Source organism: Aphelocoma coerulescens, unplaced genomic scaffold (assembly GCF_041296385.1).
Source record: "Aphelocoma coerulescens isolate FSJ_1873_10779 unplaced genomic scaffold, UR_Acoe_1.0 HiC_scaffold_207, whole genome shotgun sequence".
Classification (NCBI taxonomy): Eukaryota; Metazoa; Chordata; class Aves; order Passeriformes; family Corvidae; genus Aphelocoma; species Aphelocoma coerulescens.
The window spans coordinates 25,229-45,587 of record NW_027183553.1 but is presented as its reverse complement, the minus strand read 5'-3'; the positions used below and the strand labels follow the sequence as shown (position 1 = coordinate 45,587).

The 20,359-nt window shown below is 65.2% G+C and overlaps 4 protein-coding genes across 6 annotated transcripts; 3 read left to right on the top strand and 1 right to left on the bottom strand.

Moving 5' to 3' along the window:
• Window positions 1–267: 267 nt before the first annotated feature.
• On the bottom strand, window positions 268–4,759 carry MAPK7 (mitogen-activated protein kinase 7). Its single transcript, XM_068999028.1, is given in 8 exon segments — window positions 268–485; window positions 781–908; window positions 982–1,158; window positions 1,160–1,407; window positions 1,577–2,946; window positions 3,535–3,700; window positions 4,082–4,273; window positions 4,676–4,759. Coding segments are annotated over 7 exon segments (2,424 nt in total). The 5' UTR covers window positions 4,269–4,273; window positions 4,676–4,759; the 3' UTR covers window positions 268–337.
• Window positions 4,760–4,887: 128 nt separating this feature from the next.
• On the top strand, window positions 4,888–11,029 carry LOC138101169 (syntaxin-4-like). Of its 3 annotated transcripts, none has more exons than XM_068999029.1 (10): window positions 4,888–6,277; window positions 6,627–6,701; window positions 7,025–7,124; window positions 7,516–7,590; window positions 7,833–7,900; window positions 8,290–8,398; window positions 9,093–9,169; window positions 9,846–9,983; window positions 10,135–10,245; window positions 10,706–11,029. In XM_068999029.1, the coding sequence occupies exons 1-10, from the start codon at window positions 5,987–5,989 to the stop codon at window positions 10,787–10,789; spliced, it is 1,128 nt and encodes a 375-aa protein (XP_068855130.1). In that variant the 5' UTR covers window positions 4,888–5,986; the 3' UTR covers window positions 10,790–11,029. The 3 variants fall into 3 exon arrangements, with proteins under 3 accessions (XP_068855130.1, XP_068855131.1, XP_068855132.1); XM_068999030.1 differs by having other exon boundaries at window positions 4,891–6,134; XM_068999031.1 differs by lacking the exon at window positions 6,627–6,701 and having other exon boundaries at window positions 4,891–6,134.
• Window positions 11,030–13,164: 2,135 nt separating this feature from the next.
• On the top strand, window positions 13,165–16,444 carry PRF1 (perforin 1). The gene is made up of 2 exons (XM_068999042.1): window positions 13,165–13,766; window positions 14,343–16,444. The coding sequence occupies exons 1-2, from the start codon at window positions 13,165–13,167 to the stop codon at window positions 16,381–16,383; spliced, it is 2,643 nt and encodes an 880-aa protein (XP_068855143.1). The 3' UTR covers window positions 16,384–16,444.
• A 738-nt stretch (window positions 16,445–17,182) lies between these two features.
• Window positions 17,183–18,664, top strand: LOC138101175 (mucin-22-like). Its single transcript, XM_068999041.1, has 3 exons — window positions 17,183–17,202; window positions 17,440–18,501; window positions 18,572–18,664. The coding sequence occupies exons 2-3, from the start codon at window positions 17,455–17,457 to the stop codon at window positions 18,662–18,664; spliced, it is 1,140 nt and encodes a 379-aa protein (XP_068855142.1). The 5' UTR covers window positions 17,183–17,202; window positions 17,440–17,454.
• Window positions 18,665–20,359: the final 1,695 nt, after the last annotated feature.

The window sequence follows — 20,359 nt, the reverse complement described above, 5'->3', positions numbered from 1 at the left end:
CGCGCCCCCCGCGCTCTGTATCGCCCCCTCGTGGTCTGTGATGTATTTGCTACGAAACCCATTGCCACAAACGCACCCGGCTCTGCCTCCTTCCTTCCTTCCTCCTCCTCCTCCTCCTCCTCGGGGGGCCCGGGGGGTCCTACACCTCCAACGCGGTCCCGCGGAGCCCCCCAAGCCCCTCGAGGGCCCCCCGAGAGAGAGAGAGAGAGACCCCCTCCCACGGGGCCCCCGTCGAGACACGACAGGACGGCGTCGTTTCCGTACAAACTTTAATTGGGGCGGGGCCAAGGCACCAGGGGGCGTGGCTGGGGCCACAGGGGGCGGGGCTCCCCACGGGTCAGGGGTCCGGGAGGTCGTCGGCCAAGAGCATCGGGGAGCCGAGCTGGAGGTCGCGCTGGAGGCTCTCGAGGGCGGCGGGGCTGAGGCGGTGAACCTCCAGCCAATCGGCCAAGAGCGACGCCGAGAGCGGCGCCGAGTCCCCCTGGCTGCGGGGAGAGGGGCGGGGCGTCAGGGGGGGCCAAACACCAACCAAACTCAATTCAACCCAACCCAACCCAGCCCAACCCAACCCAACACAACCCAATTCAACCCAGTCCAACACAGCCCAGCCCAACACAGCCCAACCCAACTCAACCCAACCCAACCCAGCCCAACCCAACCCAACCCAACCCAACCCAACCCAGCCCAACCCAACCCAACCCAACCCAACCCAACCCAACTCAACTCAACCCAACTCAACTCAATCCAACCCAACCCAACCCGACCCAACTCCAGGCCCACCTGTCCTTGGCGTCCCCCACCATGTCCAGTGATTGGCTGAGGAACTCCTCCAGGTCGAAGCCGACGCCGTAACCGGCGCCGCTGCCCTTGGGGGTCACCGGGAAGACAGGGGGGAGCAGATCCTCCACCTGCGGGCAGGGGGGCAGTGAGGGAGGGGCGGCGGCACCCAGGGGACCCCCATGGGCCACCCCAACCCCTCACCTGCGACTTGGAGAGCTGCTGGGTGACCGTGGCCACATCGGCGTCGGCGGGGCCGGGGCCGGCAGGAGGCTCCACCCACACCTCGGGGCCCGGCCAGGCCTCGGGGGCCGCGGCACAGGGTGGGGCGGGGCAGGGGGGCGGGGCCGGGGCGGGGGGGGCGGGGCGGGGGCGGCTGGCGCGGGGGGGCCCTGTCGCGCATCTTGGTCCAGCGCTCCAGGAGGTGCCGGTCGTCGTCGGTGAGGACGAGGCCCTGCAGGCCCTCACCGCGGCCCCGGGGCTCGCGGCGCTCGCGCTCCCGCTGCTTCTTCTCGCGCTCCTTGGCGCGCTCCTGCCGGCGGCGCCGCTTCTCCTCCCGCTCCCGCTGCCGCTCGGCCGCCGTCACCGGCTTGCGGCCCTCGGGCGCCTCAGGGGCGGCACAGGGCGGCTCTGGGTGGAGGGGTGGGGTCACCAAAGGCGACTCAGGTCAGCCAATCACAACTCAACTCAACCCAACTCAACCCAACCCAAGCCCAACCAATCCCCAAGACCCAGAAGAGCCCGGTTTGAGCCCCTCCCCGCCCCGGGCCCCCCACAGGTCCCCCAGGTGCCCCCTCACCTTTGCTCTTGTTCCTCATGGCCGACTTGAGCAGCGCCGCCTTCAGGGCGGCCTTGGTGTCGTCGGAGATGGCGCCGTCCCTCTTGGGGGCCGCCGGCGCACCCGGCTCCGCCTTCACCCGCGGGGAGTCCATGGGGCAGTCAGGGGCGGGGCCGGGGCTGGGCATGTCCACGTCAGCACAGGGCGGCCAGGCCGGGCCGTTGGCAGCCGTGACGGTGGCCATGGCGGCATTGGCCACGTTGATGCTAGGGTTGCCCATGGCGGCGTTGGCCACATTGATGCTGGAGTTGCCCACGGTGGCGTTGGCCACGTTGATGCCGGAGTTGCCTATGGCGACATTGGCCACGTTGAGGTTGGTGTTGCCCACGTTGACCATACTGACGCTGGCCTTGTTGACGTTGGCCGCGTTAACGCCGGCGTCGGCCATGCCGACGCTGTTGGCCGCGTTGACCATGGCGACGTCGCCGACGCTCGCGTTGTTGACCCCGCCGTTGGCCACAGCCATGGCACCGTCACCCCCGCCCGCTGTGCCGTTGACCGCGGCACCGCCCCCGCCCGAGGGGGCCAGGGCGATCTGGCGCCGGATGCCGTCGCGGCGCGCGTGGAAGTCGGCGATCTCGGCCACGATGGCCGCCTTGATCTCCTCCTTGGTGAGCGCCTGGCGGTCGAAGGCGAAGTCGAAGGCGGGGACGCACTCGGGCTCGTCCTCGGGGTCGTGGTACTTGGCGAGGAACGGGTGCCGCAGCGCCTCGGCCACGCCCACGCGCTCCCGCGGGTCGAAGCGCAGCATCCGCCCCAGCAGCGCCAGCGCCGCCGGCTCGGCCGCGCCGAACAGGCTCTCCCAGGGCACCGGCGGGCGCGGCGGCAGGCTCTGCACGTAGGCCCGCACCCGCTCGGCCCCGATGGCCGCCATGACGCCGGCGGGCGGCGTCCCCAGCACGGCCATGATCAGCTGCAGCTGGTGGACGTAGTTGCGGCCGGGGAAGAGCTGGCGCCGGCCGAGCATCTCAGCGAAGATGCAGCCGACCGACCACATGTCGATGGCGCGGGTGTAGCGGTGCAGCGACAGCAGCAGCTCCGGCGCGCGGTACCAGCGCGTGGCCACGTACTCGGTGAGGAAGGCCTTGGCCTGGCGCGGGTCGGCGCCCAGCCCCCGCGCCATGCCGAAGTCGCCGATCTTGAGCTCGCAGTTCTCGTTGACCAGCAGGTTGCTGGGCTTGAGGTCGCGGTGCAGGACGTTGGCCGAGTGGATGTACTTGAGGCCGCGCAGCAGCTGGTACAGGAAGTAGCGGACGTGCTCCAGCGTCAGCGGCTGCGCCGAGTGGATGATCTGGTGGAGGTCGCTCTCCATCAGGTCCAGCACCACGTACCTGCGGGGGGGAGGGGAAGGGCGGGCGTTGGCCGTGGCGATGACCACGGTGACCTCGGTCTCGTTGACCACGTGGACTTTGGCCAATTTATGTTGGCCACGGTGACATCGGCCATGGCAACCACATTGGCCATGGCGGTGACCACGTTGGCCATGGTGACCTTAGTCTTGTTGACCCCGTTGCTTTTGACCAAAGGACATTGACCACACTGACGTTGCCCAGTTGCCCACGACCACGTTGACCACGTGGACTTTGGCCGACTGACGTTGACCGCGCTGCCATCAGCCACGGTGACGTTGGCCAAGCGTCGCCGGCCGTGTTGATGGCGTTGACCTCGGCCGTGTTGACCCTGTTGGCTTTGGCCGTCTTGCCTTTAGCCACGGTGACCTTGGCCCCGCTGACCACACTGACCCCCCCAAGACCCCCCAAGAGCCCCTAAGACCCCCCAAACCCCCAACCTTTGACCAACCACACCAAACCCACCCCAACCCACCCCAACCCACCCCAAGGACGTCCCCAACCCCTCCGCTGACCCCTTGACCTCCATCCCTTCGCCCTCCCAGCCCCGCCGGCCCTGCGGGGACGCACACGGAGCGGAACTCGCCGTAGGGCCCCGTGGGCCGCAGGATGTCCTTGATGCCGATGATGTTGTCATGCTTGAAGTGCTTCAGGATCTTCAGCTCCCGCAGCGTCCGCTTGGCGTTGGTCACCACGTCAAAGGCGTTCGGGATCTTCTTGATGGCCACCTGCTGGCCTGCGGTGGGGGGGGGCGGCCACCGGACAGCCCCACCCGGGGGGGACGGGGTCAGGCACCTGGGACACTCCCGAGGGGACTGAGGAGGGGGTGGGGACGTCCGGAAAAAGGGGATCCAGGTGTCCAGGTGGCCCCAAATGTCCCACCCAGGGGGCCCCAGGTGTCCAAAGATGACCCCGGTGTCCCCAGGTCTGTCCCCAGGTGTCCCCAACCTTCCCAGCTGTTCCCAGGTGTCCCCAGGTGTGTCCCCAGGTGTCCCCAACCTCCCCAGGTGTCCCCAGGTGTCCCCAACCCCCCCAGGTGTCTCCAGGTGGCCCCAGGTGTCCCCAGGTATCCCCCGGCCCCCCCATACCCCCCAGGCGTCCCCGGGTGAGTCCCCACCGGTGTCGCGGCGCCGGGCCGAGCTGACCACGCCGTAGGCGCCGGTGCCGATGGTCTCGATGATCTCGTACTCGTCCCCCACCTCGAAGGTGACGTCGAGCGCCCGCGCCTTGAGCAGGGCCAGGGGCCCGGGGGGGTCCCGGGGGGCGCCCGGAGCCTCCTCGGGGTCGGGCTCCGGCTCCGCCATCGCACCTGGCCCAGGTGGGACCCGCGGGGGGCTCAGGGCGGGACCCCGGAATCCCCTCGAGAGGAGTCGCAGGGGGCTAAAGGGGGGGTCTCAGGTGGGCGGGACCCCACAAATCTCGTTTAAAGGAGTCCCGGTGCCCCCAGAGCCCCAGGCTCCTTTCCTGAGCCTCCCAGTTATCCCAGGACCCCCCCAAACTCCTCCCAGTTCCCCCCGGGCCCCCAGCTCCCTCCCCGTTCCCGCCGCAACCTCCCAAACCCCTCCCAGTTCCCTTCCCGAGACCCCCAGTTACCCCAGGAGCCCCCCAAACCCCTCCCAGTCCCCTCCCGGGGGCTCCCGCTGCCCCCTGCTCCCCCTCCGGACCCCAATGGGCCGCTCCGTTGCCATGGCAACGCCCCCGGGGCTCTTACCGCCCCCTGGCGCCGCCGCGCCGCTCCCGCCGGGCCCCGGAAGTGGCACCGCCCGGCCACGCCCCGTTTGCGGCTCTGACCAATCAGCGCCGGCCGCTTAAACCGCTCCCCTTGCTCTCCCCGCCTCTCGGTTCCCGCCGGCCAATCAGCGCGCGCGTTACATGCGCCCCCCGCCAACCAACCAATCAAAGCGCGCGTTACGCCTTCGGCCAACAAGGCCGCGCCCCTCGACCAATCAAAGGGCGCGTTACGTCCCAAAATCGGCCGCAAATCCTCCCGGGAACCTGGGGAGCACCTGGGGGACCTCCGACCCCTCCCCAGGTGCGTCCGGAGCCGCCTCAGCTCTTCGGGGGCTCCTCTCGATGCTCTTGGAAGACTTCCGGCTCCTCTCTAAGGTTTTATTGAGAGCTTCCGGCTATTCTCGATGGTATTGGATGACTCCCAGAAAATCTCTATGGTTTTCTGAGAGCTTCCGGTTAGTCTTTATGGTGTTGGACGACTTCCGGATTGTCTCTATGGTTTTTGGGAAACTGCGGGTTAATCCCTATGGTATTGGAGAACTTCCGGAACATCTCTATGGTTTTTCTGAAAACTTCCGGTTTGTCTCTATGATTTTGGAGGACTTCCGGGACGTCTCTATGGTTTTTTTGAAAACTTCCGGTTTATCTTTATGGTTTTGGAGTACTTCCGGAACATCTCTATGGTTTTTAGAAAACTTACGGTTCATCTCTATGGTTTTGGAAGACTTCCGGAACGTCTCTATGGTTTTTTGAAAACTTCCTGTTCGACTCTATGGTTCTGGAGGACTTCCGGAACGTCTTTATGGTTTTTTTGAAAACTTCCGGTTCTTCTCTATGGTTTTGGAGGACTTCCGGGACATCTCTATGGTTTTTTTTAAAACTTCCGGTTTATCTCTATGGTTCTGGAGGACTTCCGGAACATCTCTATGGTTTTTAGAAAACTTCCGGTTTACCTCTATGGTTTTGGAGGACTTCCGGAACGTCTCTATGGTTTTTTGAAAACTTCCGGTTCTTCTCTATGGTTTTGGAGGACTTCCGGAACGTCTCTATGGTTTTTTGAAAACTTCCGGTTCTTCTCTATGGTATTGGAGGACTTCCGGAACGTCTCTATGGTTTTTTGAAAACTTCCGGTTCTTCTCTATGGTATTGGAGGACTTCCGGAACGTCTCTATGGTTTTTTTTGAAAACTTCCGGTTTTTCTCTATGGTTTTGGAGGACTTCCGGAACGTCTCTATGGTTTTGAGAACTTCCGGGTTTTTTCTATGCTATTGGAGGACTTCCGGTTGTCTCTATGGTACTGGAGAACTTTTTTCCCCTCTCTATGGTTTTGGCGGCCAGAGCGGCCTCTCTCGATGGTTTCGGCCGTCTGTTTTGCGCCTGCGCAGCGCGGCCACTTCCGTTTCGCCACCATGAGGGACCGGACGCGGGAACTGCGCCAGGCGAGAGCCCAAAAAACGGGGGAAAAGAGCCGGAAAATGGGCAAAAGAGCCCAAAATTGGGATCGGGGAGCCCAGATATGGGATCGGGGAGCCCAGATATGGGATCGGGGTCGCAAAAAATGACGATTTGGACCCAAAAAGGGGTAAAATAAGCGCAAAAATGGGATCGGGGACCCGGAAAAATGGGAAAAGGGGCGCAAAAGTTGGAGAAGAATCCTAAATATGGGAGCAAAGACTGAAAAAATGGGAACGGATCCCCAGAAATGGGATCAGGGATCCCCAAAAGGGGGAGAAGGACGCCAAAAATGGGCAAAAGGGATCCAAAAATTGGGATCGGGGATCCCGAAAACTGGGGAGAGTGGGCGCCAAAAGGGAGAAGGGACGCAAAAAATGGGGGGAAAGACCCAGAAATGGGGAAAGGGGACCCAAACTCGGGGATTTTGCACCCAAAGTTGGGGGTTTTGGACCCAAAACGGGGGAATTTCCCAGCAGGCCTCGGACTCGGACTCGGACTCGGAGGGGGGGGAGGGGCGGCTCTGCCCCCCCAGCGACCCCGTCCTGGCCCAGGTGGGTCCGGCCGCGCCTCATTCGCATCTCATTCGCATCTCATTTGCATCTCATTTGCATCTCTTTATCCCGCCCCGCGGCCCTGTTGTGACAGGCCTCGATAGGTCGCGGTTCTGCCGTGATTTCACCCCGATAGGGTGCGTCCCTATCGCGATACGAGGCGTCCCTATCGCGGCAGGCGCGCGGGTCTGCTGCGGCACAGCTCTGGCAGGGTTATGTCGCGATACGAGGTGCCCGTATCGCGATACAGGGCGTTTCTATCGTGACGCGAGGTGCCGTACGGGTTGTCCCTGTTGCGATCTGAGCGGTCTCTATCGCGACAGGCGCGGCGGGTGCGGGCGGGGCTGCGGGCGCTGGAGCTGAAGCTGGCGGCGCTGGAGCAGCAGCAGGAGCTGGTGCTGGGCTGCCCCCTCCCCCCCCCGGGTAACGCTCCGGGGGGGATTTGGGGGATTTTGGGGAATTTGGGGGGATTTTGGGGGATTTGGGTGATCCCGGCGGGATTTTGGGGAGGTTGGGGGGGAATTTCAGGGGATTTGGGGGCATTTTGCAGCTCCCGGGGCTGCAGAGGGATCTGGGGGGGATTTGGGGGGGGGGTTGGGTGGATTTCGGGTGGGTTTTGGGGTGATTCGGGGTGGTTTTAGGGTGATTTGGGTGATTTCGGGGTGGTTTGGGTGGTTTTGGGGTGGATTTTGGGGTGATTTGGGGTGGGTTTTGGGTGGATTTTGGGTGGATTTTGGGGGTGGGTTTTGGGTGGTTTTGGGGTAGGTTTTGGGGTGGATTTTGGGGTGATTCGGGGTGGTTTTGGTACCCCCAGAGCTCCAGCGGGATTTGCAGCAACTCCGGGATGAGATCCAGGAGCTGACGCGGGAGATCCGGGGGGGGCTGCGAGGTACCCCCCAAAACACCCCAAAACCACCCCAAAACCACCCCTTAATACCCCAAAGCACCCCAAAAACGCCCCCAAACCACCCCTTAATACCTCAAAGCACCGTAAGAACACCCTGAGGCCCTAAAAAACCTTCCAAAATACCCCAAAACACCCTAAAACCACCCCAAAATACCCCAAAACCACCCCAGTTTTGGGGTCCCGGTCCCGTTTTTGGGGTTTCTGAGCCCATTTTGGGGTCCCAGGCCTGGAGCCGGCCAAGGAGGACGAGGAGAACCCGAATTCCATCGGGGCCCGGCTGCGGCGCACCCAGGTGGGGCTTGGGGGGATTTGGGGTTTTTTGGGGGGGATTTGGGGATTTTTTTGGGGGGTCCCTGATGGATTCTGGGGGGATTTGGGGTTTTTTGGGGGGATTTGGGGATTTTTTGCCATTTCTGGGGGGATTTTCCCAGGAATTTGGGGAATTTCAGGGTTTTTTGGGGCGCCCTGACCGATTTTTGGGGTCCCCCCCCAGCAGGGGGTCCTGGCCCAGCAGTTTTGGGAGGTCCCTGGGTGGGATTTTGGGTGGATTTGGGTGGATTTTGGTCATTCCTGGGGGGTTTTGGGGTGGATTTTGGCTGTTCCTGGGTGGATTTTCCCAGGGATTTGGGGAATTTCGGGGTTTTTTGGGGCGCCCTGACGGATTTTTGGGGTCCCCCCCAGCACGGGGTCCTGGCCCAGCAGTTTTGGGGGGTCACCGGACGCCTCCAGGCCGCCCAGGCCCGGTACCGGCAGCGCAGCCTCGACCGGATCCGGCGGCAGCTCCACATCGGTGGGGGAGGGGCCGCCCCAAAATTTGGGGGGGGGGGGGGGGGGGGTCCCAAAAAATTTGGGGAGGTCCCAAAATCCTGGGAGGGTTTCAAAAATCCCCGGGGGAGGGTCCCCAAAATCAGAGGGAGGAGCTGAAATTTGGGGAGGGGTCCCTGGAGTTCCAGGGGGGGCCCCGGAATTGGGGGGGGGGGGGGGAGGGGCCCAGAATCCCAGGTTTGGTCCCCCAACCCCGCTTTTGGGTCCCTTTCCCCGTTTTTGGGTATTTTTGGGTCCCTTTCCCCATTTCCGGGGTCCCTGACGTCGTTTTGGGGTCTCTTTCCCCATTTCCGGGGTCCCTGACGCTGTTTTGGGGTCACTTTCCCCATTTTTGGGTCCCTTTCCCCATTTCCAGGTTCCCTGATGCCGTTTTTGGGGTCCTTTTCTCCATTTTTGGGCTCCTTTCCCCATTTTTGGGTCCTTTTCCCCATTTTTGGGGTCCGTGACACCATTTTGGGGTCCCTTTCCCCATTTTTGGGTCTCTTTCCCCATTTCCAGGGTCTCCTTCCCCATTTTTGGGTATTTTTGGGTCCCTTTCCCCAATTCCGGGGTCCCTGACGCCATTTTTGGGTCTCTTTCCCCATTTTTGGGTCCCTTTCCCCATTTGTGGGGTCCCTGACGCCGTTTTGGGGTCTCCTTGCCCGATTTGGGGTGCGCAGCCGGGAGCCCCCCGCTGTCGGAGGAGGAGCTGGAGCAGATGTTGGAGTCGGGGCACAGCGAGGTCTTCGTGTCCAACGTGGGTTTTGGGGGATTTGGGGCGTTTTGGGGGGATTTTGGGGCTTTGAGGGGGGGCTGGGAGGTGTTGGGGTTGTTTTTGGGGGGATTTGGGGGATTTTTGGCGGCTGGGGGGATGTTTTGGAGGGGCTTGGGGTTGGTTTTGGGGGGATTTCGGGGAGTTTTGGGGATTTGGGGGGATTTTCTGAGGTTTTGGGGAGATTTGGGCGATTTTGGGTGTTTTTTCGGGGTTTCGGGGTGGATTTCTGGGGGAATTTCGGGGTTTTGGAGTGGATTTTTTGGGGATTTGGGGTTGTTGGGGGCTCCCTGGTTGATTTTGGGGTGGATTTTGGGGTGTTTTTTTTGGGTTTTGGGGTTGTTTGGGGCTCTCCGGTGGATTTCGGGGTGGATTTCGGGGTGGTTTTTTGGGGATTTGGGGTTGTTTTGGGGCTCCCCGGTGCATTTCGGGGTGCATTTCAGGGTGGTTTTTGGGGTGGATTTTGGGTGCATTTCGGGGTGGATTTCGGGGTGGTTTTTTGGGGATTTGGGGTTGTTTTGGGGCTCCCCGGTGCATTTCGGGGTGCATTTCGGGGTGGTTTTTGGGGTGGATTTTGGGTGCATTTCGGGGTGCATTTCGGGGTTTGGGGCTGTTTGGGGCTCCCCGGTGGATTTTGGGGTGCATTTCGGCGTCCCCGCAGGTGCTGGGCGCGGCGCGGGCGGCGCGGGCGGCGCTGGACGAGGTCGGGGAGCGGCACCGGGACCTGCAGCGGCTCGAGAGGGGCCTGCGGGAACTGGGGGAGCTCTTCCAGTTACTGGGGGGCACCGTGGAGGCCCAGGTGGGACTGGGAGGGACTGGGACGGACTGGGAGGGACGGGGAGGAGATTTGGGGGCACTGGGAGGGAGCTGGGATGAACTGGGCTGAGCTGGGGGGTCCATACTGGTCTGTACTGGTCCATACCGGTTCATACTGGTCCGTACTGGTGCAGGGCGAGGTGATCGATCGCATCGAGCGCCACGTGCAGGACTCGGGGGCGCACCTGGGCAAGGGCCGGGGCCACCTGAGCCAGGCCCGGCGGCGCCAGCAGGGGGCACGCAAGGTCACTGGGAGGGACTGGGGCAAACTGGGAGGGACTGGGAGGGGCCTGGGGGGAACTGGGAGGGACTGGGAGGGGACTGGGAGGGGATTGGGGCAAACTGGGAGGGACTGGGAGGGGATTGGGGGGAACTGGGAGGGACTGGGGGGAACTGCGATGGACTGGGAGGGGACTGGGGGGAACTGGGAGGGGATTTGGGGTGGATTTGGGTGAGTTTAGAGGGATTTGACGGGGATTTGGGGGGACTGGGAGGGACTGGGGGGAACTGGGATAAACTGGGAGGGGATTTGAGTGAGTTTAGAGGGGTTTGAGAGGACTGGGAGGGACTGGGAGTTACTGGGGTCACTGGGTTGGACTGGTCCGTACTGGGAGGGAACTGGGAGTTACTGGGGGGCTCCCCCAGCCCGGTGCCGGGGTTGCCACAGGCCCGGACTGGGCCCAATTGGTCCGTACTGGTCCGCAGAAGCGCCTGGCGTTCGCCGCCTGCGTCTCTGTCGCGATAATCGTCCTGGTCGCCATCATCGCCGCCTCGGTGGCCGCGGGGTAGCCCCGGGGGCGCCCCATTGGCTGCGGCCGCTGTCAATCACCGCGGGGCCCCGCCCGCGGGCGCGTCCCATTGGCCGGCGGTGACCTCATGGCGCTGGGCGCTGGCCCCGCCCCCGGGCGGCTCCCATTGGTCAGCACCGACGTCGATCACTGTAAGCCCCGCCCGCGGTGACGTCACGCGCGGCGGGCCCCAATAAAGCACTTTGCACCCCAAAAGCGCCGCGGTTTGGGCTCCAAAAGGCCCCAAAACCCCTCGAAAACGCCCCAAAACCGGAACCACGTTAAAGTTCCCTCCCAAAATCCTGAAATCCACCGAAAACCCCCACGAATTTCACCCCAAAAAAGCCCAACCTGCCCCTCCCCCCCCCAAAATCGCCCCCTCCAACCCCCCCCCCCCCCCCAAAAAAAAAAAAAGCAAAAATTACCCCAGAAAGTTCCAGAATTGGCCCAAACTTTCCCAGCCCTTTCCCGGTTTTGTCCCCCCAATCGAAGGGAAGGTGCTCGGAATTCTCAGTTCTCTCAAAAGTCCTGAATTCCTGAAAAATCACCCCAAAAATCCTGTGCCCCAAAAGCTTCAAATGCCCCAAATCCCCCCCAGCCCCCCCAAAAAACGGCGCCAAAATCGCCAATCCCAAAATGCCCCAAATGCCCCCAAATGCCCGAAAATCCCAAAGCCCCCCAAAATTGCCCCAAACCCCCCCAGAACCCCTAAAACTCCCCCAAATCCCCCCAAATTCCCCAAAATATCCCAAAGAATTCCCCCAAATCTCTGAAACTCCCGCGAATCCTTAAAACTCCCCCCGAAATGCCCCCAAATCCCAAAATTCGCCCCCAAATTTCTCGCCCCTCCCCCCCCCCATCCGGTCCCGGGGAGAGGGCAGAGGGGGGGTGGGGGAGGGGCCTGGTCACATCCTGCCCCTCCCCCACCCCCCGTGTCCCCCGAATTGTCCCCGAAAGGGCCACGAGATGGTGAGGGGGGGACGCTGGGGGGGCTTGGGGACATTTGGGGGGGACAGAGGGACATCGGGGACAAGGGCAGGGAAATTTGGGGGCATTTGGAGACATTTCAGGACATTTTGGGGGCATTTGGGGGCATTTGGGAGGGAATTGGGGACATTTTGGGGCATTTGGGGGCATTTGGGAGGGAATTGGGGACATTTTGGGGCATTTGGGGGCATTTGGGATGGAACTGGGGACATTTTGGGGCTTCGGGGAGGGAATTGGGGACATTTTGGGGACATTGGGGGACACTTGGGGGCATTTGAGAGGGAATTGGGGACATTTGGGGACATTTTGGGGGCATTTGGGATGGAATTGGGGACATTTGGGGGCATTTGGGGACACTTGGGAGGGAATTGGGGACATTTGGGGGCATTTGGGGGCATTTGGGGGCATTTGGGGGCATTTGAGAGGGAATTGGGGACATTTTGGGGGCATTTGGGGGCATTCGGGATGGAATTGGGGACATTTTGGGGGCATTTGGGGGCATTTGGGATGGATTTGGGGGCATTTGGGGGCATTTGAGAGGGAATTGGGGACATTTTGGGGCATTTGGGGGCATTTGGGGGCATTTGAGAGGGAATTGGGGACATTTTGGGGCATTTGGGGGCGCGGGGAGGGCTCAGGGGACAGGAAGGGGTCAGCGGGGGCTGCGGGGGCTGCGGCCGCGGGGGGGGCGGTGCCGCGGGGGTGACACCGGAAGGTGTCGGGAGGTGACAACGGGGGGGGGGGGGCGGTGGTGACAGGGGCCCCTTCGCCCCTCCCCCCTCCGTGTCCTCGGGTCCCCCCCGAGTCCCCTGAGCCCTCCATGGCCCCAATGGCCCCAGTGTCCCCCCGACCCCTCCCCAGTGTCCCCGATGTCCCCCTGACCCCTCAATGTCCCCCGGACCCCTCAATGTCCCCAGTGTCCCCCTGACCCCTCAATGTCCCCAATGTCCCCCTGACCCCTTCCCAGTGTCCCCAGTGTCCCCCTGACCCCTCCCCAATGTCCCCAATGTCCCCAGTGTCCCCCCGACCCCTCCCCAGTGTCCCCGATGTCCCCAATCCCTTTGAATGTCCCCAATGTCCCCCGGACCCCTCAATGTCCCCCGGACCCCTCAATGTCCCCAGTGTCCCACTGACCCCTCCCCAATGTTCCCCGGACCCCTCAATGTCCCCAGTGTCCCCCCGACCCCTCCCCAGTGTCCCCAATGTCCCCAATGTCCCCCTGACCCCTGAAATGTCCCCAATGTCCCCCTGACCCCTCCCCAGTGTCCCCAATGTCCCCAATGTCCCCCTGACCCCTGAAATGTCCCCAATGTCCCCCTGACCCCTCCCCAGTGTCCCCAATGTCCCCAGTGTCCCCCCGACCCCTCCCCAGTGTCCCCAATGTCCCCGATGTCCCCCCGACCCCTCAACCTCCCCCTGCCGCCTCCCGCGTCCCCAGCGCCCCCCGCAGGTCCCCCGACCGCGTCCCCCTCCCCGCAGGTGCCGCTCCTGCTGCTCGCCGTGGTCGCCGCCTCGCCCGGGGCCGTGGCCCCGCTCTGTCACCGGGCCCCGCCCGCCGCCTGCGCCGCCGCCGCCGCCGCCCCGGGGCCGCGGGCGCTGGGCCGGGGGCTCGATGTGACCACGCTGGGCGCGGCGGGCGGGCGGGTGCTGGAGCTGGGCGGCGGCGCCGGGCGGTGCCGGCTGTGCCCGGACGCGCTGCGGGGCGGGGCGGAGCGGCGGCTGCCGCCGGGGGTCGGGGGGTGGCACTCGGGGCGCCGCTGCCGCCGGGGGTCGCGGGTGGCGGCGGGGGCGGCGGCCGTGGGGGGGGCGGTGGCCGCGGCGGTGACCCGGGGCTGGCGGCTCGGGCTGGCGGCGCTGGGGCCGGGCGGGCGCGGCGGGCCCGGGCTGGTGGCGGCCGCGTCGCAGTCGCGGCTGGCGCAGGAGGGGCTGCGGTGGCAGCGGGAGGACCGGAGCGCGCTGAGCTGGCTGCACGTCAAGTGCGCGTTCTACTGGTGAGCGGCCTTCGGCCTCGGCGGGCTCGCCAGCGGCGGCGGCTTCATCCTCACCTTCATCCTCATCCTCATTCTCATCTCCATCCTCATCTCCAGCCTCATCTTCATCTCCATCTCCATCTCCATCTCCATCTCCATCTCCATCTCCATCTCCATCTCCATCTCCATCTCCATCCTCATCTCCATCCTCATCTCCATCCTCATCTTCATTTCCATCTCATCTCCATCTCCATCTTCATCTCTGTTTTCAGCTCCTTCATCCTCACCATCCTCATCCTCATTTTTATCTTCATCATCCTCATTTTTATCTTCATCATCCTCATCTTCATCTTCCTCTCCATCCTCATCGTCCTCACCTTCACCTTCATCCCCATCTTCCTCCTCCTCCACCTTCACCTCCTTCCTCTCCTCCTCCTCCTCCCCCATCCCTTCCTCCCGTCGCCCCAAACCCCCCCCAAATCCACCAAAAATCCCCTCCAGACCCACCCTTAGACACCCCAAATCCCCATAAACCCCCCCAAAATCCCCCAATTCCACCCCAAACCCACCCCTCTCTCTCTCTCTCTCCCCTTCCAGGACCTGGCTGGACCCCATGGCCGCCCGCCCCTCCCCCCACTTCCTGCGGGCCGTCCGGGCGCTGCCCCCCAAGTTCAGCCCGGCCACGGCCGCCGACTACGCCGAGCTGGTGGCCGCCTACGGCACCCACGTGGTGCGGGCGGCGCGGCTGGGGGGTCACGTCCGGGCACTGACCGCCGTCCGGCTGTGCCGCGCCGCCATGGCCGGCCTGGGCGCCCAGGAGGTGTCCGACTGCCTGCGGGCCGAGGCGTCCTTCGGAGGGGTCAGCGTCACCGCGGCCGCGTGCCGGACGGCGCGGGCGGCCACCGAGGGCAACGTCAGCTTCAACGAGTTCTTCGGCGAGCGGCTGCTCGAGGTGGAGGGCGGCGGCGGCCAGGACGGCGACCTGGCGTTCGGCCGGCCGGAGGAGCTCTCGCGGTGGCTCCGCAGCGTCCCCGAGGCTCCGGCCATGGTGGAGGCCGACCTGTGGCCGCTCCACGCCCTGGTGCCCCGGCGGGACCCGCGGCGCCAGGCGCTCCGGGCGGCCATCAGCAGCTACATCGCGGCGCGGGCCCTGCGCGTCAACTGCAGCTGCGCCGGCCCGGGCGGCGGGGGCGGTCAGCGGGGCGATCAGTGGGGCGATCAGTGGGGCGGTCAGCGGGGCGGTCAGCGGGGCGGTCAGCGGGGCGGTCAAAGTCTTGGTCAGCCTGGACGTCAACGCGGTCAACGCGGTGGTCATGGTGGAAGTCAAGGTGTTGGTCAAGGTGCTGGTTGGCTTGACGGTCATCCTAGTGGTCCACAAGAAGGTGGTCGTGGGGGTCAACATGGTGGCCAAGATGGTGGTCAACGGGCTGGTCAACACGATGGTCAATACGATGGTGAAAAAGGTGGCCGGCATGACCATCATGGCGGCCAAAATGGGCATCACGACGGTCTCGGTGGTGGTCAACACAATCAACCCGGTGCTCTTGGCCAACAAGGGGACAGCCAACGTGGTCTTCGTGGTCATCGAGCTCAACGCGGCGGCCGAGCCGGCGACGCCGCTGACCTCCGCGCCGACCAGGCCGACGGCCGCCTGGCCCCTCCCCCGCACCCGTGCCACTGCGCCTGCTCGGCCGCCCCTCCCCCCGTGGGCGGGTCCCCGTGCTGCCCCGCCCACCGCGGCCTGGCCCACCTGTCCGTGCTGGTCCGGGGCGGCCGCGGGTGGCGCGGGGACCTCCTGTCCCCGACCGACGCCTACGTCAGGGTGGCCTTCGGCGACCGCCGCGCCCGCACCACCACGGCCTGGAACACGGAGCGGCCGCGCTGGGAGCAGCGGCTGGACCTGGGCGAGGTGCGGCTGCTGCCCGGCGCCCGCCTGGAGCTGCAGGTGTGGGACGAGGACCACGGCTGGGACGACGACGCCCTGGGCACGTGCCGGGAGCCGCTGAGCGCCGGCGGCCTCCGGGAGCGCGCCTGCTTCCCCGGCGGCGGCCGCCTGGAGTTCGCCGTGGCCGTGGCCTGCGGCCCCGCGCTGGCCGGGCCCCTGTGCCACGATTACGTCCCCAGGGCCCCCGAGGGCGGCGCCGGCGTCGGGGACGGGGCCCCGTGGCCGCCGCAGGGCTCGGACTGGGACCGGTTCGTGGGGGACGAGGCAGAGCGGGAGGAGGAGGAGGAGGAGGAGGATGAAGATCTCGCTGGCACCCGCTTCTTCCATCGGTTTTGGGACCTTCCAGAAGGTTCCGGGGACGGCCAAGAGGAAAATCCCGACCCGGAGCCGCTTCCGGGGTCTCCTTCGGCCCGGTTCGGCTCCCAGTCCGGCCCAGTTCGGCCCCAGTTTGAGGATGAAAGTGATGACGATGACGATGATGATGAAGAAGAGCTCAGCGACGCCGAATTTCAGCAGCTTTGGGGCTTTCCGGAAGGTTCCGAGGGCGATCCCAAAATCCCTGAATCCGACCCAGCCCCGGGCTCGCCTCGAGCCCAGGGGGGGCCCTGGGAAGGCTCCCAGTCCATCCCAGTTCAGCCCCAGTTCGAGGATGAGGATGACGACGATGAAGGCTCTGAGTTTGGGGGCTCTTAGGGCCCCACCCTTGGGGGGGGTCCCCAAAATTTTGGAGGGGGGGGGAGGAAATAAACGTTTGTGCAGCAGCTCCTGAGTGTGACTGGGATGGACTGGGATGGAGTGGGATGGACTGGGAGGGGCTGGAACAAACTGGGATGGACTGGGATGGAGTGGGACAGACTGGGATGGACTGGGACAAACTGGGATGGACTGGGAGGGACTGGGAGGGACTGGGATGGAGTGGGAGGGACTGGGAGGGACTGGGAGGGACTGGAACAAACTGGGATGGACTGGGATGGAGTGGGACAGACTGGGAGGGACTGGAACAAACTGGGATGGACTGGGATGGAGTGGGAGGTACTGGGATGAACTGGGATGGAGTGGGACAAACTGGGAGGGACTGGGAGGGGCTGGGATGGACTGGGACAAACTGGGATGGACTGGGACAAACTGGGAGGGACTGGGATGGAGTGGGATGGACTGGGAGGGGTTGGGAGGGACTGGGATGGACTGGGACAAACTGGGAGGGACTGGGGGGAGACTGGGAGCGACCAATCAGGAGGGGCGGTGGAATGTGGGGAGATTCGGGGGGATCTGGGGATTCTCCTGAATTTTGAGGGGATTTGGGACCCCCCCCAAAACCTCGGGGGGAGTGGACTGGGGGTCATTCCGGGGGGGTTTTGGGGTCCCCGAGTTCTTGGGGTTGGGTTTGGTGATTTCGGGGCCCTCCCCGAGCTCCGGGTGGGGTTTTTGGGGCGTTTGTGGGGTTTTGGGGGGCCCCGCCCCAGCAGCGCTTCCTGTCCCGCCGCCGCTTCCGCCCGCGCCAGCGCCCCGGAGGTACCGCGGGGGTCCGGGGGGATTTGGGGGGTCCGGGGGGTTTTGGGGGAGATTTGGGGGATTCTGGGGGAATTTGGGGGATTTTGGGGGGATTGGGGGGATTCGGGGGGGATTTGGGGGGGATTTGGGGTTTTTGGGAGCGTTTAGAGAGTCTTGGGGCGATTTCGGGGGTGTTTTGGGAATTTTGGGGGTCCCGCGGGGGTCCCTCGGTGCCGCTGACCCCTCCCCCACCCCCAGGTCCTCCCCCCGGCCATGGGGCCCCTCCCCCCCCTGCCCGTGGCCCTCTGGATCCTCCTGGCGGCCACCGCCCCCTCCCCAGGGGCCACCGAGGCCACCGCGTCCCCCCCCGGGGGCCACCGATCGTCCTCAGGGGCCGCCGACGTCACCTCCGGCCCCCAAGTGACCCCAGGGGCCACCACGAGCCCCTGGGGCCACCTCAGCCGATCGGTGGCTACCATGGGCCACCTGCAGCTCCTGGGGACCACCAGCGGCCACCAAACGTCCCCGGGGGCCACCGAAGTCCCCTCTCCCACCCCTGTGGCCCCTGAGGGCCACCAAGTGACCACCCTGGGCTACCAAATGAGTTCAGTGGCTGCCAAGAGCCACCCACTAACCTCGAGGACCACCCTGGGCCACCAAACGACCACCCTGGGCTACCAAGTGACCACCCTGGGCTACCAAATGACCTCAGTGGCTGCCAAGAGCCATCCACTGACCTCGGGGACCACCCTGGGCTACCAAGAGACCACCCCAGGCCACCAAGCCCTGGGGATCACCCTGGGCCACCAACCGACCTCAACGGCCACCGAGAGCCACCTGGCGACTTCACCAGCTACCCAGGGCCACCAAGTGACCTTGAGGGCCACCAAGGGCCACCAAACCTCGCCCGGGGCCACTGAGAGCCATCCCCCAGCCCTGGTGCCCACCGTGGGCTACCAAACCTCTGCTGGGGGCTACCGAGCCCTGGGGACCACTCCGGGCCACCAAACCTCGCCAACGCCCACCCTGGGCCACCAACGGCCGGCAGGGGCCACCATGGGCTACCCAACGCCCACCCTGGGCCACCAACGGCCAGCGGGGGCCACCGTGGGCTACCCAACGCCCACCCTGAGCCACCAACCCCCCGCCGCGGGCCAGCAGGGCCCCCCGAGCTGGCTGGTGGCCGCGGTGGCCGCGGTGGCCGTGCTGGTGGCCCTGGTGGCCGCGGTGGCCGCGGGGCTGCGCTGGCGGCGGCACCGGGTGGGGGAGGGGTCGCTGGGGGCGTGGGCGGGGCCGGTGCCCCCCCAGGAGGAGCTGGGGGTGGGGGAGGGGCCGGGGGGAGGGGGAGGGGCCGGGGCAGCCCTTGGTGGCCACGGTGGCCATGGGGCAGGTGGGGGAGGGGCTGCGGACGTTCCGGGGGCCGCTGGGTGGGGGAGGGGAGGGGGGGGAGGCCAATGGGGACCCCCCCAAGAGCCCCCAGTGAGGGGGGGGGGAGGGGCGGGGGGAGGGGATTCAGGTTCGGGGGATTTGGGGAATAAAAAATAAAAAAAAGAGTTCGGGCCCCAAAAAACGGGAGAAAGCCAAAAATGGGGAAAGGGACCCAAAAATGGGGAAAGGACCCCAAAAATGGGGAAAGGGACCCAAACTGGGACAACTCCCTCCCCAAACTGGGACAAACCCCACAAACTGGGAGCGGGACCCCCGCACCGCCCCTCCCCCTCCCCCCTCCCCTCCCCCCCCCGACACGACACCACCAAATTCCCGTCGGTTTTTTTGTTGTTTTTTTTTTTTTTTTTCCCTTTTTTGTCTCAAAATTCCCCCAAAACGGGGGGTGGGGGAGGGGCGGGGGGGGGCGCGACCCCCCCCGTACAAAAATAAACCTCGGGGGTGGGGGAGGGGCGGGGCGGGGGAGGGGTGAGGCCGCCCCTCCCCCCCTGTAGTGTTTGTGTGGGGGAGGGGTCTCGTACCGCGGGGGGGGGGGGAGGGGGGAGGGGGGGGTCAGTCGGGGGGGTGGGGGAGGGGCGGGGGGGAGGCGAGGGGGGGTCGGGGGGGGTCCGGGGGGGGTGGGGGAGGGGTCGGCGATGGTCGAGCGGCTCCCGGAGCGACCTGGGGGGGGGGGAGGGGAGAGGAAAAGGGGGGGGGAGGGGTTGGGAGCGACCCCCCGAAACTGCCCCGCCCCCAACCGGGAATCCCCAAAATCGCCCAAATCCCCCCCAAATCCCCCCCCGCGACCCCCAAAATCCCCCTAAACTCCCCAAATCTCCCCCAGGACCCCCGGACCCCTCTTGGGACCCCCTCAGACCCCATTTAGGACCCCCCAGACCCCGTTTGGAACCCCCAGACCCCATTTAGGACCCCCCAGACCCCATAGACCCCATTTGGACCCCCCAGACCCCCTTTGGGCCCCCCCAGACCCCATTTGGACCCCCCAGACCCCATTTAGGACCCCCCAGACCCCGTTTGGGCCCCCCCAGACTCCATTTAGGACCCCCCAGACCCCATTTGGAACCCCCAGACCCCATTTAGAACCCCCCAGATCCCATTTAGGCCCCCCCAGGCCCCATTTAGGACCCCCCAGACCCCCTTTGGGCCCCCCCAGATCCCATTTAGGCCCCCCCAGGCCCCATTTAGGACCCCCCAGACCCCCTTTGGGCCCCCCCAGACCCCGTTTAGGACCCCCCAGACCCCGTTTGGGACCCCCCAGACCCCCTTTGGGCCCCCCCAGACCCCCTTTGGGCCCCCCCAGACCCCCTTTGGGCCCCCCCAGACCCCCTTTGGGCCCCCCCAGACCCCGTTTGGGACCCCCCCGGCCCCTGTGGGCCCCCTCCTCACCGCAGAGCCGGTGCGAGGCCACCACGTAGCTGAGCAGGGTGACGTCGCTGGGCCCCCCCGACTCCAGCGGGATGGGGTGCACGCGGAAGTGCTCGAGCATGTCAAAGATGCTCTGGAACCAGAGGTGCTGCACCCGGCACTGCGCGGCCTCGTTCAGCGACAGCCGCAGGTGCTGCGGGGCAGGGAGCCAGAATCGGGTCAGGGAGCCAAAAATGGGGAAAGGGAGCCCGAAAATGGGGAAAGGGAGCCCGAAAATGGGCTTAGGGAGCCCGGAAATGGGGTTAGGGAGCCCGAAAATGGGGTTAGGGAGCCAAAATTGGGGTCAGGGAGGCAGAAACGGGGGGCA